General features: G+C 36.5%; 1 protein-coding gene across 1 annotated transcript in view; it reads left to right on the forward strand.

The window, feature by feature from the left end:
• ROBO1 (roundabout guidance receptor 1) overlaps positions 1-21,997 on the forward strand; it is a 606,013-nt gene that overhangs the window by 470,216 nt on the left and 113,800 nt on the right. The window contains exon 4 of the mRNA XM_042809975.1: positions 19,561-19,718. Within this exon, the coding sequence (XP_042665909.1) occupies positions 19,561-19,718 (158 nt within the window). The remainder of the gene's footprint in view (positions 1-19,560; positions 19,719-21,997) is intronic.

The following is a 21,997-nucleotide window of genomic DNA, read 5'->3' on the forward strand; positions in this document are numbered from 1 at the left end:
CCATTGCACTCTTAATAATATTTAGTGTTGTGGTGGTTTTTTTTTCTTGACCACCACCATTTAATTTGTTGCTAGTGTATATGTATGCATGCCTAGCTCAGATTTCATTTCTTAGGTAGTTATTTGCACTTGAGACACTTAATTTCATTTGCTGTTGTGCTGTATATTTTATGGCTTCTGATTGGCTTTTTCCTCAACTCAGTGCTGCAAGCATGAAATAATTGGTATGGGAAAAGACTGCACATGGATTATGCATAAAGAGACTTAATTGGTTAGCTTTGCAAAAGATTTGAGTTTTGCTTTGTGTAGGTTGGCCTCGGTTCAGACAGGAATACCAGATTTTTACTGGTGGCTCAGCACATCACACAAATACTGCTTTTTCGTGAGTGGATCCTCAGTCTTCTTGGGTACACACCTGCAGGACTTCACATTGTATGTAGGTTGCTCTGAAAGTAATGTCTCCTATTTATTTCCATGGAAACTACAACTAAGAGCACAATAGCACTGTTTGACAGAGAAAATTCTCAACTGCAAAACACTAACTTTCAAAACAGTCATCACCATTAGCAGTGCATTTTCATCTCTGATGAAAAATCTTTGTGAGAGGAGGTGACCACTGTCACTGTTGCCACTGCTGAAACACACCACCTACCACCTCACTGTGCTCACATCTACTTACTGGTCTCCATAAATGTTCACCAAGCGTTGATGAATGTCAATAGGTGCATTTATTTTTTCTACGTGAAAGAATTCTGTTACATATCTTTGCTTCATCCACGTCCGATGACGTTCTGTCAGACTGCCCCTCTGCTGTCATCTGGCACATGGCAAAAAAAATGTAACAGAATAATGGTGGGAAGGCTCATCCCATAATGGTGGGAAGGCTGCCATCCACCAGCATCCGCCTCTGGTGTCATAGACCAACATAATAAATAGGAGGAATTACAGTCCATCTATTCAATAGAATCATAGAAAGGTTTGGGTTGAAAGGGACCTTTAAGATCTTGAAATACATGGCAAAGGCTTTTTTTTTACCTTTCTAAATTCAATTGGATGTTTTCTGATTTGTTTTGTTTTAATGTAGGGTTGTTTCATTTTTACCAAAGGTATTTTTTTGTTTCTCTTAATCTCTGTGCATCTTTATTACAAAATATTTAAGCGTCAAATTGAATTAGAATGGCTACAGGGTTAAATAATAACATTGCTTTAAGTTTTCAGTATAACCTTTTCTCTGCATGTTGTATTATTTGTTACTCATTATTCACTTTGCATTGTGTGAAAAATGAGGGCCTAATTTCATAACACTGGTAATTTTTCAATCATAGAGTAGAGGAAAGTAAGAAGTGGCCTTTGTGTTTAATAAGAATTATGAAGACACTTCTGAAGTAATTGTTTCATGAAAGTACTTAAAAGGAAAGTTCTGCAGAAGATTTCTGCAGAAACTTTAGAAATCAAAGAAGGATGTTTTTCACTTTAGCCTTGCCAAATGATTCACTTAGTACTGTTGTTTTTTCCTTTGTGCTTCAGCCTAGCACTTGGGAAGAGAGTTGTGAATGTAAATAAATACAAATCAATAGGAGCACTGTTTTATTATTTCACTGGGAATTTCTGTACAATTTGAGAGGAACTTCCTTTGAGTTCAGCAGACGATTAAGTTTAACCTTGATTTTAAGCCAGCTAGATTGACTTACATTCTATCAGCAAGGGATTTAAATTTACTCGGACACATTTTAATTGGCATTTATGCAATGTGTACTCACAGATGCTAAATTCATTGAGAAATCCTGAGTGCCATCTGTTTAACCCTGTTTTCCTTCTATTAAAGTATAATAAAATACTGCCAGATCCTTCTGGCTTGCTAATATATTTATCTTTCAGAATACAATATTGTAATTAGCACATTATTAATGTGTTATGTTGTGCTCGACATATATTTCTGTGTTTGATTAAAAGTAATATTATTTGCACTTTTCATAGCTGTTCATTTTAACAATTTGAAACATCTTATACTAAACTTAAGGGAAAAAGGAGAAAAAAAAAAAAAAAAATAGAATCCTTAAATGTCCACATGTGGCCAAAGCTATTTTGAATCCATTATACGTTGCATGGAACTGGATCTTTGTGTTGTATAAGCCCTTATGACTTTAATTAAGTTGTTGCTTTTTGAATAAAATTCTACATGATGTTTAATCACCAGTAACATAAAACACTGGTGTACGTAACTAAGATAACTGTACCTGTTCACTGCTTTGTAAGAAATCTATGTGAGTGCAGTTCGGTAAAAGTTGCAGTGTTTAGTTCTGTAAAAGGTATTAGCGTTTGATTTTTAGCTGAACACTTTATTTGTAGCTTCAGGAAGATTGAAGACCTTTTCCTGGCTTCCAGCATCTCAGGGGAAAACTGTCAGGTCTCACACTGATTCCAGAACACTTTTAAGCATATGTTAAACTCTGAAAATATGGGGATATGCTTAACTGTTTTCTAACTTGGGTCCCAGTATTTGTCGTTTACTTTTGCACTGGCAGAAACCGTGGAACTGATGAACAGTATGAATTGTGTTGATGAGGAGTAGGAATTTTCTTGCTTTTGCTTTAAAACTTCTAGTTGTTTCCAAAGCAGTCATCTTGTGTTGTTTTTTTGTTTTTTGTTATTTTGTTGTTGTTGTTTGTTTGTTTTTTTAATATAGTTGTTTAACATAGTAAGAGTTATCCAAATTACTGTTCAGAAGTAATCTAGTGAAGAAATCTAACAAAATAACACACTTTCTGGTTCTTCAGTGTTTCACTTCCAAAACTGTTACGACTACTCTTTTAAAACATAAACCCTGGGTTTCTAACTTGACATGAATATTTAATGTTAAATAATCAAGTTAGTGCGCATTACATGGCAAGGAACTGTAAAGGAGTTTTAAGTGTGTGGCATGGGGTTCTGGGTAGATAGACAATCTTAAATAGGTCTTTAAAGAAAAAGATAACATTGGTATGTTTATTACAATGAAATTTACTTATTATCTTGTATTTTCATATTTTTTTCTACTGCATCTTTAATCAATTTGCAATTTGGACACATATTACAGGAAGTTGTAAAATAGGGAGAATAAGGAGATTTTTATATAAATAGCAAGTAAGTGATGATAATGAAAGATGTATATTAACAAAGTAACAGATGACCATGGAATCACATACAGTTTTCGTATTTGAATCTATTTATTTATTATTTATCCCAAGGTTTTCTTTTCAGGATAAAGCAGCTGATATTTAAATGTAATTACTAAGGTTACAAAGATAACTTATGAACTTCTTCTGTTTCACCTGTGCAAGATACTTACTTTTGATGCTGTGTTTGTAGTGCTCTGTATGTAAAGCTTGTTACAACAGTGTACCAGCTTTCATCATTTCTCTATGGTGGGTTATATTGAAATAATAGTAATTCTCTTGCATACTATGCAATTAGCCTTGCTAGATGGAATTGGATATAGAGATTCAGTTTCAAAGGAAAGGTTAAGACATCATTAATATATTTTTCCTTTGAAGTACAATATTGAGACTTCATCTTGGACTTCCAAGCACTGGAGGCTTTACGAAGAACGCTCATCTCCAATACTGGCAAATCAGATTGTTTCCATCCCTGTGAAAATAGTTCCCAATATAACACTGAAGTTTCAAAGAGCTGAGGAGTTGATCAGGTAGATGTTGATGGATCCAGCAGATTGAGTTTCCAGTCACACCAGAAGGAAAAAAAAAATCCTTAAAAAAAACCAACCAAACAAACAAAAAAGAAATCTACATGCATATAATAGAATTTCCTTTGTATTTATTTCTTTACTTACTACTAGCACTACCGAGCTAAGTGTATTCTGTCTTGGAAAGTATAATTTTAATTACCCGTATGTTTTTCCCTTACCTTTTTTTATTGTCTGAGCTGGTAGTTGTGAGTGCATCAAATGGTATGTAGATTAATTTCACTTCTAGAAGCCTTAAATTATTTATACTGTTTGGTAACAATGTTCATTTCCATTGTTTACAGCTCTAGTGTATTATATAGCAGCAATCTTGTTCTGCTCTAAGTGTTCTCTCTTGATTAACTCTCTAGATAGTTTGTTAATGGCCTGTATCCAAATTATGTATATACAAATCCTGGTTGTTTCCATGAACCTTGCAAAACTTTAGTAAGGTATTTGTTATTTGGGTGTTTTCTCAGATCAGTATATATAAAGTTACCACTTCACTCTTTAAATAAAAGGTTCCTCTGAGGAAGATCAGATAGTTTTGTGTGTTGTACAGTTTTACATGTTGAAATAATAAACTCTACATAGACACTGTTCTCACAGAGTTATACTGAGAATGGAAGCTTGACACAATAATCATCATAAATGTTAATTGCACTGCTTACTTCTAGTAAGCAGTTTACTAGCGAAGCCCCTTTTTCCTTCCTTGCTTAGTATCAAGGGCTCATAGAGTCATAGAATCATACCATCCTAGGGTTGGAAGGAACCTCAAAGATTTATTTCCTCCCTGCTGCCATCCTCCAGGTCAAGCTGCCCAGAAACCCATACAACCTGGCACTGAGCACCTCTAGGGATAGAGCATCCACAGCTTCTCTGGGCAGCTGTGCCAGTGCCTCATCATCCTCCAAGAATTTCTTTCTAAAATGAAACCTAAATTTTCCCTCTGTATGGGAAATGCTGAATCACGGCCTGAACCTTTGATTGATCACCTGTGCTGCTGGAAGGGGTGGAGCCTGGCTCTCCTTGACCCATTTAAGAGCTGACTACCAGTGGGGAAGGATCTCTTCAGGAGATCCTCTATTCTGAAGTTTTGTAGAGAGCCTAGGATATGGGTAAGCATTCTGTCTATTCTCTTTTGGTATAATAACTGCTTAGCCAAACTCTCTGGTGTATTTTATAATTTTAACATCTGTATATTCATTGACTATACACCCTCTTTATTTTAAAGCAATTCTACCTTGTCCTTTCATTGTTAGATTATGCAGAAAGTCCGTTTCCCTCCTGCCAACGTGCTCCCTTTAAGTGCTAGAAGGACACAATGAGGTCTCCCTGGAGTCTTCTCTTTTTCCAGGCTAAAAAGCCCAAATTTCTCAGTCTTTCTTCACGGGAGAGATGCTTTAGCCCTCTGATCACCTTCAGGGCCCTCCTCTAGACCCTCTGCAATAGCTCCACATCTTTCTTGTGCTGGGGGCCCCAGGCCTAGACACAGTACTTCAGATAGAGCCTCTCAAGGCAGAGGAGAGAGGGATAATCACCTCCCTCTCCCTGCTGGCTACCCCTTCTGATGCAACGCACAATACTGTTGGCCTTCTGGGACATGAATATGGACTTTTGGCTCATGTCCAGGACTCCCCAAATTGTTTACAGGGTAGCTCTCAGTGAATTCTTCTACCAGTTTGTATGCATGTCTGGGGTTGCTCTGACCCAAGTGGAACATCATCACCCTTGGTCTTATTGAACCACATTAGATTTTCATAGGCTCTCTTTTCAAGTTTGCCCAGGTTCCTCTGAATGTCATGACTTCCTTCTATTGTGTCAAATGCACTTCTCAGTTTGGCATCATTAGCAATCTTGATGAGGGTAAACTCAATCCTACCGTCTATGTCATTGATAAAGATGTTGAAGATCACCAATCTCAAGATTGACCCTTAGAAGACACCGTTCCCTTTTTAGACTAGATCGGTTTATTGTACATGTTTGTGGTTACCATGATTTCTATGACTTTGTTAAGAACACAAGATAGACCTTTTTCTAAAGAAATGCTCAAATTATGCAAAGATTTTTGAACTTCTAGGCTGTACTATGCATGTACAGCATTTTCTATACCATATAATACAGCGTACACATTTTAGTTCTGAGATATGTATCTCATATCACAGCTCTAAGGAGAACAAGAAACACAACAAAGAAATTTTACAGTTTGTATAGGCACTAGGGCTGCCTGTTTAAAAGTATCTTCTACAAGAAATAATGGTAGTGTTTCTGCCTGAAAGTTCAATAAATGTTCTCAGTAATCACCAGTGATTGTGAGCTACTGAAAGATGCCAGTCAACTTCTTTCAAGCACACAAACAACAAGGAAGCATTTTTTTTAGCAAAGACAATTTTTCATTTTGTTGCACATTCTCATATGTAAATGACTGTTGTGACTTTAAAAACTTTTGTTTGATGTCTTGTATCTTCTTATTTCCTGACAAGAGAAGTGACTGTTAGTTTTTTATTCTGGCTGAAATCTATTACACGTATTAAAGAAAACCTTTGATATTAATGTAAAACTTATTTGTCCTTTTTGTCCTCTTGACTGGGCAGGTAGTGTGTAAATATTGACGGTAGGCATGCAGCTCCTCTTCCCCCCCTAGAAGTTTACTGGGCATGCAGGAGAAAGGGCATGATGTTGTTCAAGGAAGGCCGTGGTGTGGTGATTGAAAGAAGTGGAGTGAGTAAAGACTGAGACTATTGTAATGGATATGAATTATATGAATTGTATTTTTTTTTTTTTTTTTTAGTGTCTGGTGCATCTATATTATGTCTCCAGCTAATTGCAAGTAGTACAATCCAACAGAAGTCTATTTATAGAGGGAATATTTGGCCTGAGAACTGATACTTAATATGTGGAAATATGAAGGGGGGTTACTGTGGACTCTATTTTGGTTTGTTGCTTAACGTCCACTGGAATCTGATGTTCACCTTCTGCTGTTGTTCCATCTGCCATCTCCAGTGGTTTTTAGTGTTGTTGTTTTTTGTTTTGTTTTTCCCTCTTAACTCAGATGTTTCTGAGTGAATTGCTAGAAGATATCAATAGCTTTTTATCTTGAAAGCTTTCTGGCTTCACTGGCTTCAGCATCCTGTTCCTTATAAGATTATTAGTATTTGCTTCTTAAAACTGTCCTTAAAAATGTATGAGTTCTATTTTTACTCATCTATTGATTACATAGAGTCTCATAATGTTTTTCAAGTTTAGTACGCATACAGAACTTTTTGTGCTTAAAGATAGAGAAAAGAACTAGTCCGCTCTACTGACTTGAAAATTTAATTATATTGAGAGTTCACAGATTAGTAAACTAATCTCAGTCTCACACCATATCACACTTGCTTTTCATCCCTTTATCTTAATGAAAACATAGTGGTGTTTTGTTTTACTAAGAAATTAACCATCCCATATGGGCTGCTTGGGACTGGTGGGAAATGAATTACTGATGTTGATGGGTCTTGGTAGAGTGCATTGTCATAGTCCATCATTCAGATTCGTCGTGGCTAAGAAATTCAAACATAAGGATTTCTGCTATTTGTACCTCAGCTGAATTTTGATCCAGAATTTTGAATTTTCTCAAGTTTCATTATTAGTAGTTAGAAATTGTCTAAACTAGGAAAGCAAACCAACCAACAAATGAAAAGTCAGTAGTGAGTAGGAAAAAAAGAAAAATATTACTGATAGTTTACCACTGTTTCCTGAGACATTTCTGAACAGTTCTGTATTACAGTTTTTCGTATCATTTAAAGAAAGGTAGAATTATGGTGTTTCTGCCTAGTACAGTCACCACCTTGACTCTTCTTGACTTTCATAGCCATTTCCATCACCTGAATGGTTTTGTATTCAATGCATTTGTAAGTTCATTTTTCACTCAGACTAAGCAAATGTCACAATCATGCACTTTACTTTCACATGTTATTGAGAACTGATGCATTGTATTGCATGCCACAATAACCACAGCAGCCTACTGTGCCTCATAGCATTATGCAGTTGGGTAGCGGTGTATGCCAGCTGCCTTTTTGTAGCTGTTATTAAAGATGTTATCTTTAGCTGGAACACTGAAGTTACGCAACTTAATGTTCCGTGTCTGTTAAAATATTAATGAAAACACAGGGATGAAAACAATGAATGTGACCCAATATAAAAGGAAGCATTTAATCAAAATTAAAATCTGCACTAATGAAATCTGGTTGTCTTTATGTGCATTTGTGTTCATGCTGAGCATTGCCCTCTGTTTCCTTTTGTTAAGTCCAAGTCAGACTTCTGACTGCTGTTTCACCACATAGGGTGATCCAAAACTTCATGCACTCCTTCCTGACAGCATTAAGGCATACTTTGCTTAACAGGCAATGTTTATCTGATTTTTGCTCAGTAGCATTTATTGCGCATTAGATGCTGACGTATTGATCAACTGGCATGTTGCCTTTGACTATCTCATAGGAACTGAAGGCAAAATAAGAGTCTAAATGCAAAAATGATTTTCTGCATGGTTTTCTTTTGCTGTGGTGTATTAATCTCCAAGAGATGCAGTTCAGAGTTCCATCTTGGGAAATTTTGTAACCTCCATTGCCATTTTTCTCTGTTGTAGAGGTATTTGTTATAAAGCTCTAGGTAGAGTTTTACAATATTTGAAGCCTTCAGATCTTTGCCTAAATGAAGACCTGTCAGTATAATTCATGAAGATGTACCTAGAGATTTTTCAAATTTTGAACAATAAAAAAAAAAAAAAAAAAAAAAAAAAAACAAAACCATGAGTATATGTTATTGAGCCATGCTTCTTTATATTGAGGAAGCAGTATGAATTGTGTCTTAGAATATGTCTGAAAGAAAACAAACATTTTTCTGTACCATTGGGATCCAACTCAAGGCAGTTAATTGAATTAGATGAAGACCATATTTCTCTCTGACTTCTGTGTAAGGCTGTCTGCCGTATTTCCCATAGGTGTTTTCTTGGAATGTTTTCTAAAGCCAGTAAAATTAAGGGAATAGTAATTTGAAAAGTATATCATATTTGGCCCAAATGTAATTTTGTAAAAGTTTACTGTTCTTACTCTTGCTGTTGTCCATTGAAGTCTTCTGGAAAGTAAAGAAATGGGATGATATTACTGTAAAAGTGACACATGCATGCATTTGGACGTACAGAGTATAAATAATCATACTGTATAAATAAGGTATATCTTGCTCTCTAGCAGTTCAGGCAAGTGAGAGAAGATGGGAGTTCTGGTCAGTAGTTACCTTCAAGAGAATGAAGTTGTATACTACCGGTGTAACACTGCAGCAACTTTTTAGAGTGATGAACTTCGCTACAGTTCTGTGCCAATAAATCCACATTCCATCTCAGATTTAACTGTGGAATATCAATTTCCAGCATATAACAAGGGAAACTTATCTGCTTTGAATATATTAAAGATACTGTATCTTCTCTGTTATAAAATGTTACTTTTTTCAGCCACTTTAACAGCATAATAGGATTCTTTTCACAGAAAATAGAGTCCTTCCAAAGAACTTTGATTGCGGTGTGTTTGCCTAGCCAGGAATTTTCCAGCTTAGAAACCATGGGAAGAGAGTCAGTTTCAAATCCAAAGCCAGCATAGCTGTGGCAGTATCACCTTTTCAATCAATTGTAGTCTGGCTCAATTGGCTAGCGGTATATATCAGAGCTTTAAGTTCTCACTGAAAATGATTTTCACAGAAGCCTGTTTGCTTGCTACCTTGCTGTCCTTGCCGCCTGTGTTCCTTTATTTTTCTCCCTGGAATCATAAATGATAGAATCATAGAATTCTTGGTGTTGAAAGGGACCTCTGTAGGCAATCTAATCCAACTCCCCTGCAATGAACAGGGGCATGCACAGCTAGTTGCCCAGGGCCTTATCCAGCCTCACCTTGAGGCCAGGGCATCAACCACATCACTGAGCAACCTGCTCCATTGCCTTGCCACACTCACTGTATAAGACTTTTCCCTTAAATCTAACCTAAACCTACCCTATTTGAGCTTGAAACCATCTCACGTTGTTCTGTCACCAAAGACCCTGCTAAAGGAGTCTGTCCTCTCTTTCCAGTAGCTCCCCTTTAGATACTGAAAGACTGCTGTCAGATCCCTTTGCAGCCTTCTCTTTTCCAGGCTGAACAGCCTCACTTCTCTCAGCCTGTCCTCATGGAAGAGGTGTTCCATCTCTTGGATCGTTTTTGTGGCCCTCCTCTGGAAGTGCAGGTCTGTGTCTCACCTGTACTGAGGATTCCACATCTGGATGCAGCACTTCAGGTGAAGCCTCACCAGAGCAGAGTAGAGGGGCAGGATCACCTCCCTTGACCTGCTGGTCACTCATCTTTTGATGCAGCCCAGGATACAGTTGGCTTTTTGGGCTGCAAGAGTACAGTTCTTTTTTGGCAGGGTTGTGCTCAATTCTTTCATCCCCCAGCTAGTATTGGTAGTGAGGGTTCCCTCAACCCAGGTGCAAGACCTTGCATTTGGATTTGTTGAACCTCTTGAGGTTCACCTGGGCCCACTGTTCAAGACTGTCTATGTCACTCTGGATGGCGTCCTGCCCATCTGGTGTGTTGGCCATACCCTACAGCTAGGTATCATACAAAACAAAAAAAATCACCAGGGTACTAGCTATGTTGTGTTGATTCATGCCATCTTACTTAAAATGGAAAACCGTTCTGCTTTTGGAATAAGGTTTGATAATTAGTTAAGAAAGACACTGGACTTCTGATCTTTTCAGCTTTTTTTCTTCATCTTCTGGTCTTGTTACCTCTTGTATATGCATCTCTATGCTCTAATTTGCAGGTCCAAGACAAGGTCTTGGTACAGCCTGTTAATCTGACTCTTCATTTCCATTATAATATGCTTTAAAGAAAAGCTGGCACAGCTAACAGGTCATTCAAGCTAGACATTAGAACCTTGAGTTGGAATGTACAGAAGAAAAGCTTTATTTACGGAACACACACATCTTTGCATATAGAGATGTAAAACATTCTTTGCCTAGGCAAATCTAACCTGTGATCTTCCAGAGAGAATTCTTATGTGAACTGTGTCTAAAACCCATTGGTTTGTATCCATGAGTTTGGAAATCTGCTGTGTTAGTCATTAGAAAAATACTGTCTGTAATGAATATGATTGAAATTATTTCAATTATTTCAAACTATCCCCACCCCTACTCCCCCCCAAAAAACCCCTTTACAGTGAATACAATAGAATACAGTACAATAGAATAATAATAGAAAAGAGAAAATAACTGTAATTATTTAACAGAAGTGAAGGGGAAATGTCTCAGCAATCTATACAAATGAATCTGTTCTTCCACAGGGTAAATTCTGAATTAAAGATAGTAAATGCTTTGTTCTAGATCATAATATGTGGAAGATAATGAGACAAATCACATTTTGTATACAATCAATCAAGTTAATAATTAGATCCATTCTCCATATCTATTTTCAATTTTTGATCAACCTGAGGGATGCCTGAGGCACTGCAGATACTTCAGTTTTTAATTAGGATTTCCAGTGCTGCAGTGTGTTCTCTTAGGTTGTCAGTTACTCATCTCACAGGAGTTAAAGTTACTGTTTATATGACTTCTCTGACTTGGCCATTTAATTGATTCCCAACTCATCATCTACTTAATTCACTCTTTCCTCTTTGCATGCTGAGATACTGGTAGAGGATGGCAGCTATCTTGCCCAGTGGCAATACTTAAGTCCAAGTCTTCAACTACTGAAATAAAATAACAATAATTGTGTTGGTTTGCTTAATACATTTTTGTAACTACCATATATAACTTTCAACCAATGTGTTGAAAAGACTGTATAAAAAAAAAAAAAATAAAAGGCAGTAATTGCAATTTATTGAAACATCTGCATTCAATATGTCTGTTGTCGAACACCTCAACATTTAGATGCTTATGCAGTGTAGTGTATTGCTTGATTCACTGCTATATTTGTCATCAGCACCTTCTAAAAGATGTAATCCAGTAGGTGAAGCACTCCATGAGTTCTTTCTGCATTAATGGATTAGAAGCATGCAGGTGTTACATCAGCTAGCTTGTATTGCTGAATATAATGGGGAGTGACACTTCTTCTGGAGAAAGTAGCTATTAACCTTCAGTATGTATTAAGATGCCATTTTTGTGTTTCTGTATAAAAACTATCAATCAAAAGCATTGCTCTTTGGAGAGAATACATTCTAAAACATCTTAAAGGTTACTGTAATTGGAGCAGTACATTTTGTTAACATTTAAAAAGTGTGATCAAGATTTCAATTCTCTGGGGAGGCTGTTGCTATTTCATAGCTCCAACACCTGTGTATAATTCAGCTGGTCATGCATTGGATTGGTGCTCAAAGAGTCTTCATCTGTTTCTTGATTGTGGCAACCATCAGTGATCTTTACTGGTGTCAATAGCCAGGCAGTACTAATAATGTTAATTCTAAATTCTATAATTTATAATGTATTCTTTCAGGAACTTAATACCCGTCCCTGATGCCGTTAATCTGTTATCACCCTTACAGCAGAATGTGACACTGGATTCAGTAAAGTATTTACTAGATTACATGTTCAGTTAAAAATAAGCAAATGCCTTTGCCTGAAATTCTGCTTCACTATATTGGGTGCATGGAATGAGAGTTTCTTGAACTTCTCTTCCAGTAATTATGGAAATAATTCTACACGCATCATTTGGTCTTTAATTCATGCATTAATTTATTTTAATTCAAATTTATATTGTTTTCTTCTCATATTTCTTCCAAAAAAACTGAGTTATTGGTAGCGCTTATTGTGAGATTCAGGTTGCGCATCATGATATAGCTTATAGGTACAAGGCTGTATTTCCCACCATACTGGGAGCTGGAAAAAAAAAAAAAAATTACGAAACTGTTAGGTATTTTAAATATTGGAGGAACAGTGATTTTTGGATATCTCTGTTTTCAGGGCAAAGAGTTGCTGTTATCGTTAGAAAGATTCTGGGCAATGTTATCAGTACTGATGCATATAAATACATTTGAGTACTAAGCAAAAAAAAAAAAAAAAAAAACCCACTTGATCTTATAATAATTCAGGCTTCAGCAAGGTTTATTAAAGGACAGAGCTCAAAGCAGAGCATGACAACACTGTATGAAGGTTTGGCTTTACTGCAAAACTATTGTAGTCATAGACGCATGGCTCAAGATTCAGAATGGATCAGTACTGTCATAATGTGAAGTGATGATCATCACTTCTGATCAGTCTTTTTAGTACGAGCAGTCTCTTATACCTGGAAACCTATTTAAAGTGAATTCTCTACTCAAATCAAGGAAGTCCTGTCTCATAGGAAGAGATGACTGTGTGAGAGAGTTCAACTGTGAGGTGCAGTGTTTCAGTAGTTTTGAAGTTTAGAGGAGGCTTAAAGAAGATTAGAGATCTAGATAGTGAGCTGATTGCTATCTGCTTGCCTTCAGAAGGCTCTTTAGTCCAAGTGACAAAGGTGTAACAGGATCCAATAGCTGAGGTCAAAATGCTTGAAGGTAGGAATCAGATGGGAAGAGAAAATGATGAAAGAACTGGCCGGGCTGTGAAAGGAAGTGATTCCTTACCTGTCAGGGTCTTGATAAAAGCATACACATCTTTAAAAGCATTCAGTACCTTAGTGGTATGTGCAATTTCTGCATAAAATCATTGTCTGTATTATGTGAATTGTTGTAAGATGGTCATAATAGTGATTTCTGACTATAGACATGTTTCTGCTGTTCTGTTTTAACGGCTGTGCAATGGGAGATAAAATCAATGGATTACTATCTGCTTTTAATTTCTTCAGAAAGGAAAAGAATTTGAGTAATGGTTTTCAGTAAATAATATTTTTAACTTCTAAATGATCAAATTTTCTTGATAACATTCGTATAGAATTTATATAGGGTCCAAAATACTCTGGTAACACGGTGATCTTAAATCTGAACATGTGTAGTTTATATTATTTTTTTTTAACTGAGGTGCCGTAGCACTTTCCTATTACTGGAATTAATGCATTAAAAATAATATTCTGACATCAGTATAAATTTCATGCCAGCACTCTTTAGGAAAAGGTGGTATAGTTCAGGCTAATGCTTAAGTTAGTTGAGGTCTGGTTATTTTCTGAAGCAATACAAGGAATGATTATTTCTTCTACTTATTTCATTTTCACATTCTTTTTCCCCATTCTTGAGGCACAATCTGCCATGCAAAGAAACATGTGAATGATTTTCATGCTAAAAGAGTGATAACTGTTGGTAACATTTTGGGTAAATCTTTCAGTGAGATGCAATGGCTCACTAATCTCTGATCACTTGTCCAACAACCAGCCTGGTGAGGTAGCATTATTTGGCAGTGACAATGCAGGAGAGTTAGCAGAAAGCACATCTGGATGATCACAGTAGAATAATAAGAATGGATTCAGGTTTTCTTAAACTGATATGTGACTGCACCCCAAACATCTGCATTTCCCTCTCTTCCTGTATTCACCAGGTGACCATGACTGTATTGACTTGGTTGACTGGGAATGCTAAGTATATTTAGATGTATTTCTTTGAACTGCAACAGTATGAAATGTCTAGCCAGTCTGACTAGTATAGGCCTATAATAAAATTTTTCAGGAGATTTTCTTACCTGAAGTTCTTAAATTATACCTTTGTAAAGGAGTATGTGTCCCTGGTATGTGATGGGATTTAGCATACTGCTTAGAAATGCTTTTTTTTCACTTGCTGACTAGAACAGTCTGGTTTGTTTCGTTGTTGTTTTTTTTTTTCGTGTGTGTGTTGTCATGTTTTTGTTTGTCTTCAAACTAGATCACAGTTATTTAATGATAAAATGTAATAGTGTTCACTAAATACTTACAATGTGTATATGCAAAACAATAATCAACCTAGCAGTGAGCTTCAAATGTGTCATGTGGATTATTTTTTGTGCAGATCAAATCAAGATTATATACTAGATATATGAGCATGCTTCTTACTGAGGTTCTTTACAAGAGGAGAAAACATCCCATTGGTGTTTGGGTAAATCCCCTGGTACATACTACTTCCTCTCATGATATCCATAGGTGCCTGGTGGCCAAGGTGTGGAAAAAAAATAGCGAGTGCAGAAGGAAAACAGTGGCCAGCTGGGAGCATGGTTTGGAACTTGCAATAATAGTTGTACAGATATGAGTGAGTAGTAGTATAAGTGACATGTGGTTGTATATAAATAGAAAATATGCATTTCTTTCCTTCCCTTCATAGTTTCTGTTCCTAATGCTGACAAGTTTGAACAGTTTCTATAAAGTAGAACCTTGAAATACAGTTACTGTTTCACCCAGTAATGACTCCCTACTCTTTTTCATAGGAGCCAAAGAAAAATTTAGGAAAAAAATACTGGGTACTGCACTTTGAAAAGCACTGTTTATGGCTTATACTAAAAATAATGCCTCTACTAATGTTGCTTGTCGATAAAAATCTATCCTCAAGTGATTTCTAGTTCCTTTCTGCTCTGGGAAGGATTCTCTAGGGAAAGTGTAATTGCTTTATTGATTGAATAGTACAAGGTTTTAAATAGCTGTATGAGTAGTTGACTTTTATGTGAAGTTACAAAAGTTTCTCTTCAACCTGATTAATTCAGCAAGCAGAGCATGAAAGTGTTTCTGCACAAGCACAGAAATTCAGAGTTCACACGACAAGATCACCAAGTCATTCAGCTTTGCAAGACTCATTGCATTGTCCTAGCTGTACAATGGTAGTACTTAAGGTTTGCTATATCAGGGGAAAAAAAAAAAAAAGGAGTAAAATGTTAGAAAACCTTACCCATTATTTTTGTATATGAAAATTTTACACTAAATTGGAAAAACAAAACCACAACCTCACTTTTTATCTGCTTTCATTCCAACTGCATGCATAAAAAGATGCATGTGGTGCAATTTGGCCCTTCGGTGACTAAAGGCATATACTGTATTGAATTACAAAATACACTTCTAGTGTATCTTTGAAAGGAAATATATTCTCAGTTTACAGTGAGCTTGACTCTTAAGAGGAAAAAATGATTTTTTCTTTTTGTCAGTAAGTGAGGAAAATATATAACTTATGTAAGATTGCCAAGGCCTGAGGGGGGGAAAAAAAAAAAAAATGAAAAAAAGAAAATTAAAAAATACCACAAAAAAAACAGCAAATGCATACTTTACAGCTGCAAAAATAACTGTCTGTGAAGTAATCTCTAGAAGATTACTTTTGGTTAGCATTTCTTTATGTAATGTTAGAGCCAAAAGAAAATCATAGTTAAGTGGAAAAAAAAAAAATGCATATTTCAATGTGTATATGGCTTGGACCTTTGATGTTCTCCTAAGGCGTTCTTTTATGCCTTCGTTAATTTGTGAAAGGTATTCCTTTACAGGCGAGGTACTATGGTTGAAAACCTGATCTAAGAAAAACAAGTGTAGAAATTACTGAAGTAATTTGCTTTTGTTATGCAAGTACTGAACTTCTTTGTTGCTTCAAAGGTGCTAAAAGCCATCTGAGGAGCTATCTGATAGGCTTTCCTTTGAGATTTGAGTCCTCTCAGACTTGAAAAGCACTATGGTTTGTTAAGATCACTTGATCATCTAAAACAAACAAACAGGAAAAAAAAAAATGTCCATACGTTTTATATTTTATATTTCTCTTAGCTTTATCTGAGTGTCGCAATCTTCAACAAGAATAGTTTCTTACCCGCGGTCAAACCAACCCTTTTATTGCATTGGAATAAAACTGTTGTGGAGCAAATAAACTTCCTTGCACTTCCGTACTTAGTTATTGGGAACTGAATATATGGTATTAAGCAACTTGATGCAATTTCAGTTTCAATTTCTTTTATGTTTTTTAGTTTGGAGATGTGGAAAAAAAATACTCCCTTTCTAAAAATGTATTTAATCAAAATGTAACCTTTTTTTTTTTCAAGATCAGTTGTTGTTTTCAAGAAAAAAAAAATAAAATCAGTTTTTCTAATCCATAGAAAGAAAATATCCATGTTCCTTGCTTTTTGTAGGGAGAGATGTTTTGTTCTTAAGTGGAGCATGCTTTCTCATGTTTCTGCGAACCAAACAAGAGCTTCATTTTGTTTGTTTTGAATATTTGTTTGAAATGAAGTTTCTAGACTAGATCTATTTGAGACAACATCACATGTTTATCAGACAGCATGGAGATCCTTTCCAACCTAATTTTCTCATAGTTTCTTCATTAAATCCTAACACTCCACTGTATTACTTTGTATTATTAAAGTGGTGGAGCTATTTTATCCCTGACTAGCCTTTTGAAGGGCATCAGTATCTCCTGGTTCCAGGATGTTAAGAAAGTTTAATTTTCAGATTGAAGCCTTTGAAATCTGAGTGTGTCAGAATAGAAGAGGATTGGTAACTTCAAATGATGCATCAGCAGTATGCTTCAATCTTCTTGGTGCACAAGTGTTCTTATATCCAGAAATTATATCCTGTTTCTAGAACAGTGGTATAATATTTTGTATTAATTGCTTTTGGTTCCCATCTACATTTCTGTTAGCAGTCTTGAACTTTTCTGTTAAGTATTTGTTGTGATTAATCAAGCTATACACATACATCTGTTATTATAGCCATGGAATTATGGGTTATGAGAGCATAAGGTTGGCATATTTGAGGAAAAAAACAATTACAATAGTCCTCCTGATAGCATTATTTGCCAAAAATCTCCCCAAACAGAGTCAAAGAACTGTAAATCCTTTGTGCTCCTCAACTTCATTTTAAATTATGCAGCATTGCAGAAAGTGTGAGATTAACTTGTTCCAAGTGACCCATTGGCCCTTAGGACCCTTCTACAGTATCTGAATGGCATGGAATATTTTTAAGGGAGAAACAGTTTGATGACAAAGCCACCAACAGGTGCCACCAACCTCCACTTTCAATGCTAAACCAGGCTGCCCAGGGCCCCATCCAACCTGGCCTTGAACACCTTCAAGGATGGGGCATCCACAACCTCTCTGGGCAGCCTGTTCCAGTACCTCACCACTCTCTGGATAAAGAATTTCCCGCTGATGTCTGACCTAAATCTCCCCTCCCTCAACTTAAAACCATTTCCCCTCATCCTACACATATCAACCCTTTCAAAGAGTTGATTCCACTCCCCTCTGTAGGCTCCCTTTAGGTACTGAAAGGCTGCAGCGAGGTCACCCTGCAGCCTTCTTTTTTCCAGGCTGAACAAGCCCGGCTCCCTCTTCACTGGGGAGGTGCTCCAGTCCCCTGATCATCTTTGTGGCTCTCCTCTGGACCCTCTCCAACAGCTCCCTGTCTTTTTTGTACTGCGGGCTCCACACTTGGACGCAGTATTCCAGATGGGGCCTCACAAGAGCAGAGTAGAGGGGGACAATCACCTCCATGTCCCTGCTGGCCACCCTTCTTTTGATGGACCCCAGGATTCCATTGCCCTCCTTGAGCCGCGAGAGCACACTGTTGGCTCATATATACACATGTACATTGATAGTCATAACTATTGTGTTTGTCCTTTTCTCTTAATAATTAGTTTTATCTCAACTCCCAGTTTCTGCTTTTTCTTTTTTTTATTTTTAATTCTCTTTCCCATCTCACTGTCAAGGGAGTAAGTGGGTGAAAGACTGTAGTGCTGAGCCACCTGCTCAGTTAAACCACAACAGCAGCATAGAAGCATCACTAACAACCAAGCCACTCTTTAATAATATATGCCCACGTGTCTGTGGTCAGTGGCTCAGGGGACGTACTCTTTGCTACAAGTTCTCTGCACTATTTAGTGTTAACGCAAAATTGATGTGGATAGCAAGAGTGACGGATAGCTTTGTCAAAATCCTAAGAGTTTTTTGGCAGTAATGTACTTTTTTTCTCACTATGTCCTTTATTCAGTGCAAATGGTAACAGTAACAGCAGTGGAGAGGTCTAGACTGTTATATTTGTTATAATTTGAGTCATTTATTTTTAGATTAAACCAGTTGTCACTTAGTTGGCAAGGCTTAGGAAGACCATTATTCTGTTAAACTGGGTCTGGATGTAATGGTCTGATGAACACAGTATGATTTCTCTTCTCCTAAAACAAATAATAATCAGATGTAGACAACATTGATAGTAAATGAGTGTATGGAGCTAGAGTTATCTAGGCTTCGCCAAATGAGAAGAAAGAACAAATTTTAGTAACAAAGCCAAAATAAAAAAATATTTCCCTCTGTGAAAAGATTGAGCTCTTCCAAATGAGGATGTGGTCCTGGATCAGACTGAAGGATGACTCCCATGTATCAGGAAATAATTATTGTTTTGTTGTTTTGTTTTGTTTTCTCAAAATGAAAGAAGCCAAATTGTGAAGACTAGTTTGGCTAAGGGTGCACTGATGTTTGCCCACTTATAGTGTCTCCCAAGAACTGGAAAGTAACTACGATGTTCAGTTAGCCATAAATTTAGGGTGCAGTTTGTATGGTCAGTGGCCACTCTTCAACCCTAAACCTATGAGTAACTGTCTAACTGAGCAGAAGACATTTTGTCGTCTTCAGCTGTGATAGGAGTCCCATATTTTCTCATGAGGCAGAAACTGTCAGGTAAAAGTAAGGCAGCTGTTCCCTGCAGGCAGTCAATCTTATGTCTGTCAGCCTTTTCCTCTGTCAGAGACAGTTGTATGTGGGTTTTCTCTGTTACAGTTCAGTAGTACTAGAGACAATCCTTAGATGCTAGATGAAATTCATGAACTGGAGCTCTTTGTTAGTATAAATAAAAATGACAACAGGTAACGTTAAAAACCAAAACCAAAATATTTTGCTGTCCAGCTGGTGTACTGCTGGGTAATTTTTTAATTTATTTTCTTCATTTTTTCAGTTCTACGGGATGACTTCCGACAAAATCCATCAGATGTAATGGTAGCTGTGGGTGAACCTGCTGTGATGGAATGTCAGCCTCCGAGAGGTCACCCAGAACCCACCATATCATGGAAAAAAGATGGGACTCCTCTAGATGACAAAGACGAGAGAATTACAGTAAGTATAAGGAGGGCATTGTGTGAAGAATTTGATGGGTAAGATCAGGTAATCTGAAATTATTAGTCTCTTGCTATGTGGGCCATGTTATACTTTCCAGGCTTCGTCCTTCCTTGCCTAAAAGGCAGAGTTAGTTTGCATTCAGCTTTGAATGCATTCTTTAGTCTCTCATGCTACTTTATTGTACACTATGCATTTGTTTGTTAAAAAGGACCATGCAAAACTTGGGTTCATCTCTTCCTTAGATAAATTAAACACTTGTGAATATGAAATTCATTATGTCTGTCACTGTCCTATAATTTTCTTCTTTTTTCATCCACTTAAAATTTCTGCAACCTGTATCTGCCTTCTTTAGCAGGAAAGAGGAAGTGCTAAGTGAGTATTTTCTTTTGCAATTGTTTTGGAAAGAAACTGTGCAAAAGAGCTGTACACTGTATTAGAAAGGATAAGAAAGCTTTTGGGATATTTCTTTACAGAGATGATGGCTTATCCTGTACTCTCAAATTAAGCTATTGTCCCAGTGAAATTGTTGTGTTCATTTGTAGTTGTAGCTTGCTAAATAGTGTACAATTACCCAAGATTATATAAAAAGCAGCTTCTCAAATCACAAAATCATCACTCTTTATTTTTGCTAAGTAAAACAATAAGCTAATGAGCATAAGTGGCTCACAGAAATTATAAGGAAAAGTGGAGTTCAGAAGTCATTTGTATGCTGGCAACTTGGTGGTCCAAAACATCTTTCCATATGGTAAGAAACTATCGTGTGAATTTACATACCATGTAGGATCCTGCTGGTATTTCAAGGATTATTAGTATATAAAACTAGATTGGAGGCATATACAATTTATATACCTCAAAGATACAATCAAATGAGGGAAGTTTTTAATGGAAGAACACTTAAACACCAGCAACCTAAGTAAAAAATTAGCTTTGTTGCAAATTTAAATTGCCTGTTGCTTTGCTTGCTTTTTGCAAACAAGACAAAGCTTGGGCGGTTTGAACCTCAAGTATATGCATACATTTAAATTTTAAAGTGCCCTATAGAACCTATACTGATTGCTGGCTATTAATGTAATTCCTCCCATCATGCTTAAAAAGAACTTGCAATTTCCTTTTAAAATTTCCTTCCTACTGTGACAAGTCGATTGATCTGTGATAAGGAGAAGATTTCAGTGCTGCTTTTTCTTCAGGAAGTGCTTTCTTAAGTCACATTTTTCTATTGCTATCTTGAAGGAATTTCAGGTGTTCCCTATTGAGTACATTCCCTTTGTTATACATTAAAACTGCTCTTCTTCCAGCTGTCAGAACAAAGACATACCCAGAACAAAGGCAGCTGTCACTGATTGGCAACACCACCTGTATTTATGAAAACTGTGCTTATGGTGGAATACAGCCCCTCACTTTGGTTTTGTTTTCTCGTTATTTTATAAAAGTCACCTACCTAGTATTCATTCACGAAGATGTTTTGTGGAGTTATGTTGTGTTACCAGTTTCTGCTTCCAAAAACCAAACAAATGAGAATGAGTTTTGATGTAGGTGTAGAAATACACATTTCACATGCTGAAATGAATGTTTGTGTTCAGAGGTGTAAAATAACAATGCTGAAACAGCTAATTCAACTGCATTATTTTATGTCCTATATGCCTGGCAGTTTCTTAAACAGCACTTTGAATATCATGCCTGCTTTCTCACAGGCAAGAGAGTGAAGCTACATTGTAATGCAGATTTACATTGACTTACAGCTGCAGCAGGATCTTCCCAAGCGGATAAATGTACCTCTCAACAGCTTTGCTGTGACCATCTGTATTACCTTGCAAGGGTCTGGGAGACAAGGGGAGAATGGCACCTGGAATAGAGAATGTGCTGAAAGACAGATGGGCAAGAAGTATTAATTTTGAAAACTGCTTTAGAATTACTGAATTTCTCTTATTGCATGTTGAATTATTTCCATTTGTGTTTGAAAACACAAACATAAAGAATTAAAACAGTACAAAAATTGAAGAATCAATTTGGTGGATTTTGGATAGACTTCTTTTTTTATATGAGATAGATCAACCTTGTTTTTCTTTTTTGCAAAATTATTTTTATTATTATTTAAATGTATATATTTAAAGTTAACTCCAATATTAATTAAAATTTATGCTAAAGCTCTCAGTGACATCAATAAGAATAAATTTTAGGTAATATAGCTTGCAGGCACTACCTTCCTCTTTTTTTAAGCCATGAAATTACCGGATCAGGAAATGTCAAAATGTATATTTTGGTGTTCAATGCATATG

The sequence above is a fragment of the Centrocercus urophasianus genome, unplaced genomic scaffold (assembly GCF_019232065.1).
Source record: "Centrocercus urophasianus isolate 14NV4802_14NV808 unplaced genomic scaffold, USGS_Curo_1.0 seq_12, whole genome shotgun sequence".
Lineage (NCBI taxonomy): Eukaryota > Metazoa > Chordata > Aves > Galliformes > Phasianidae > Centrocercus > Centrocercus urophasianus.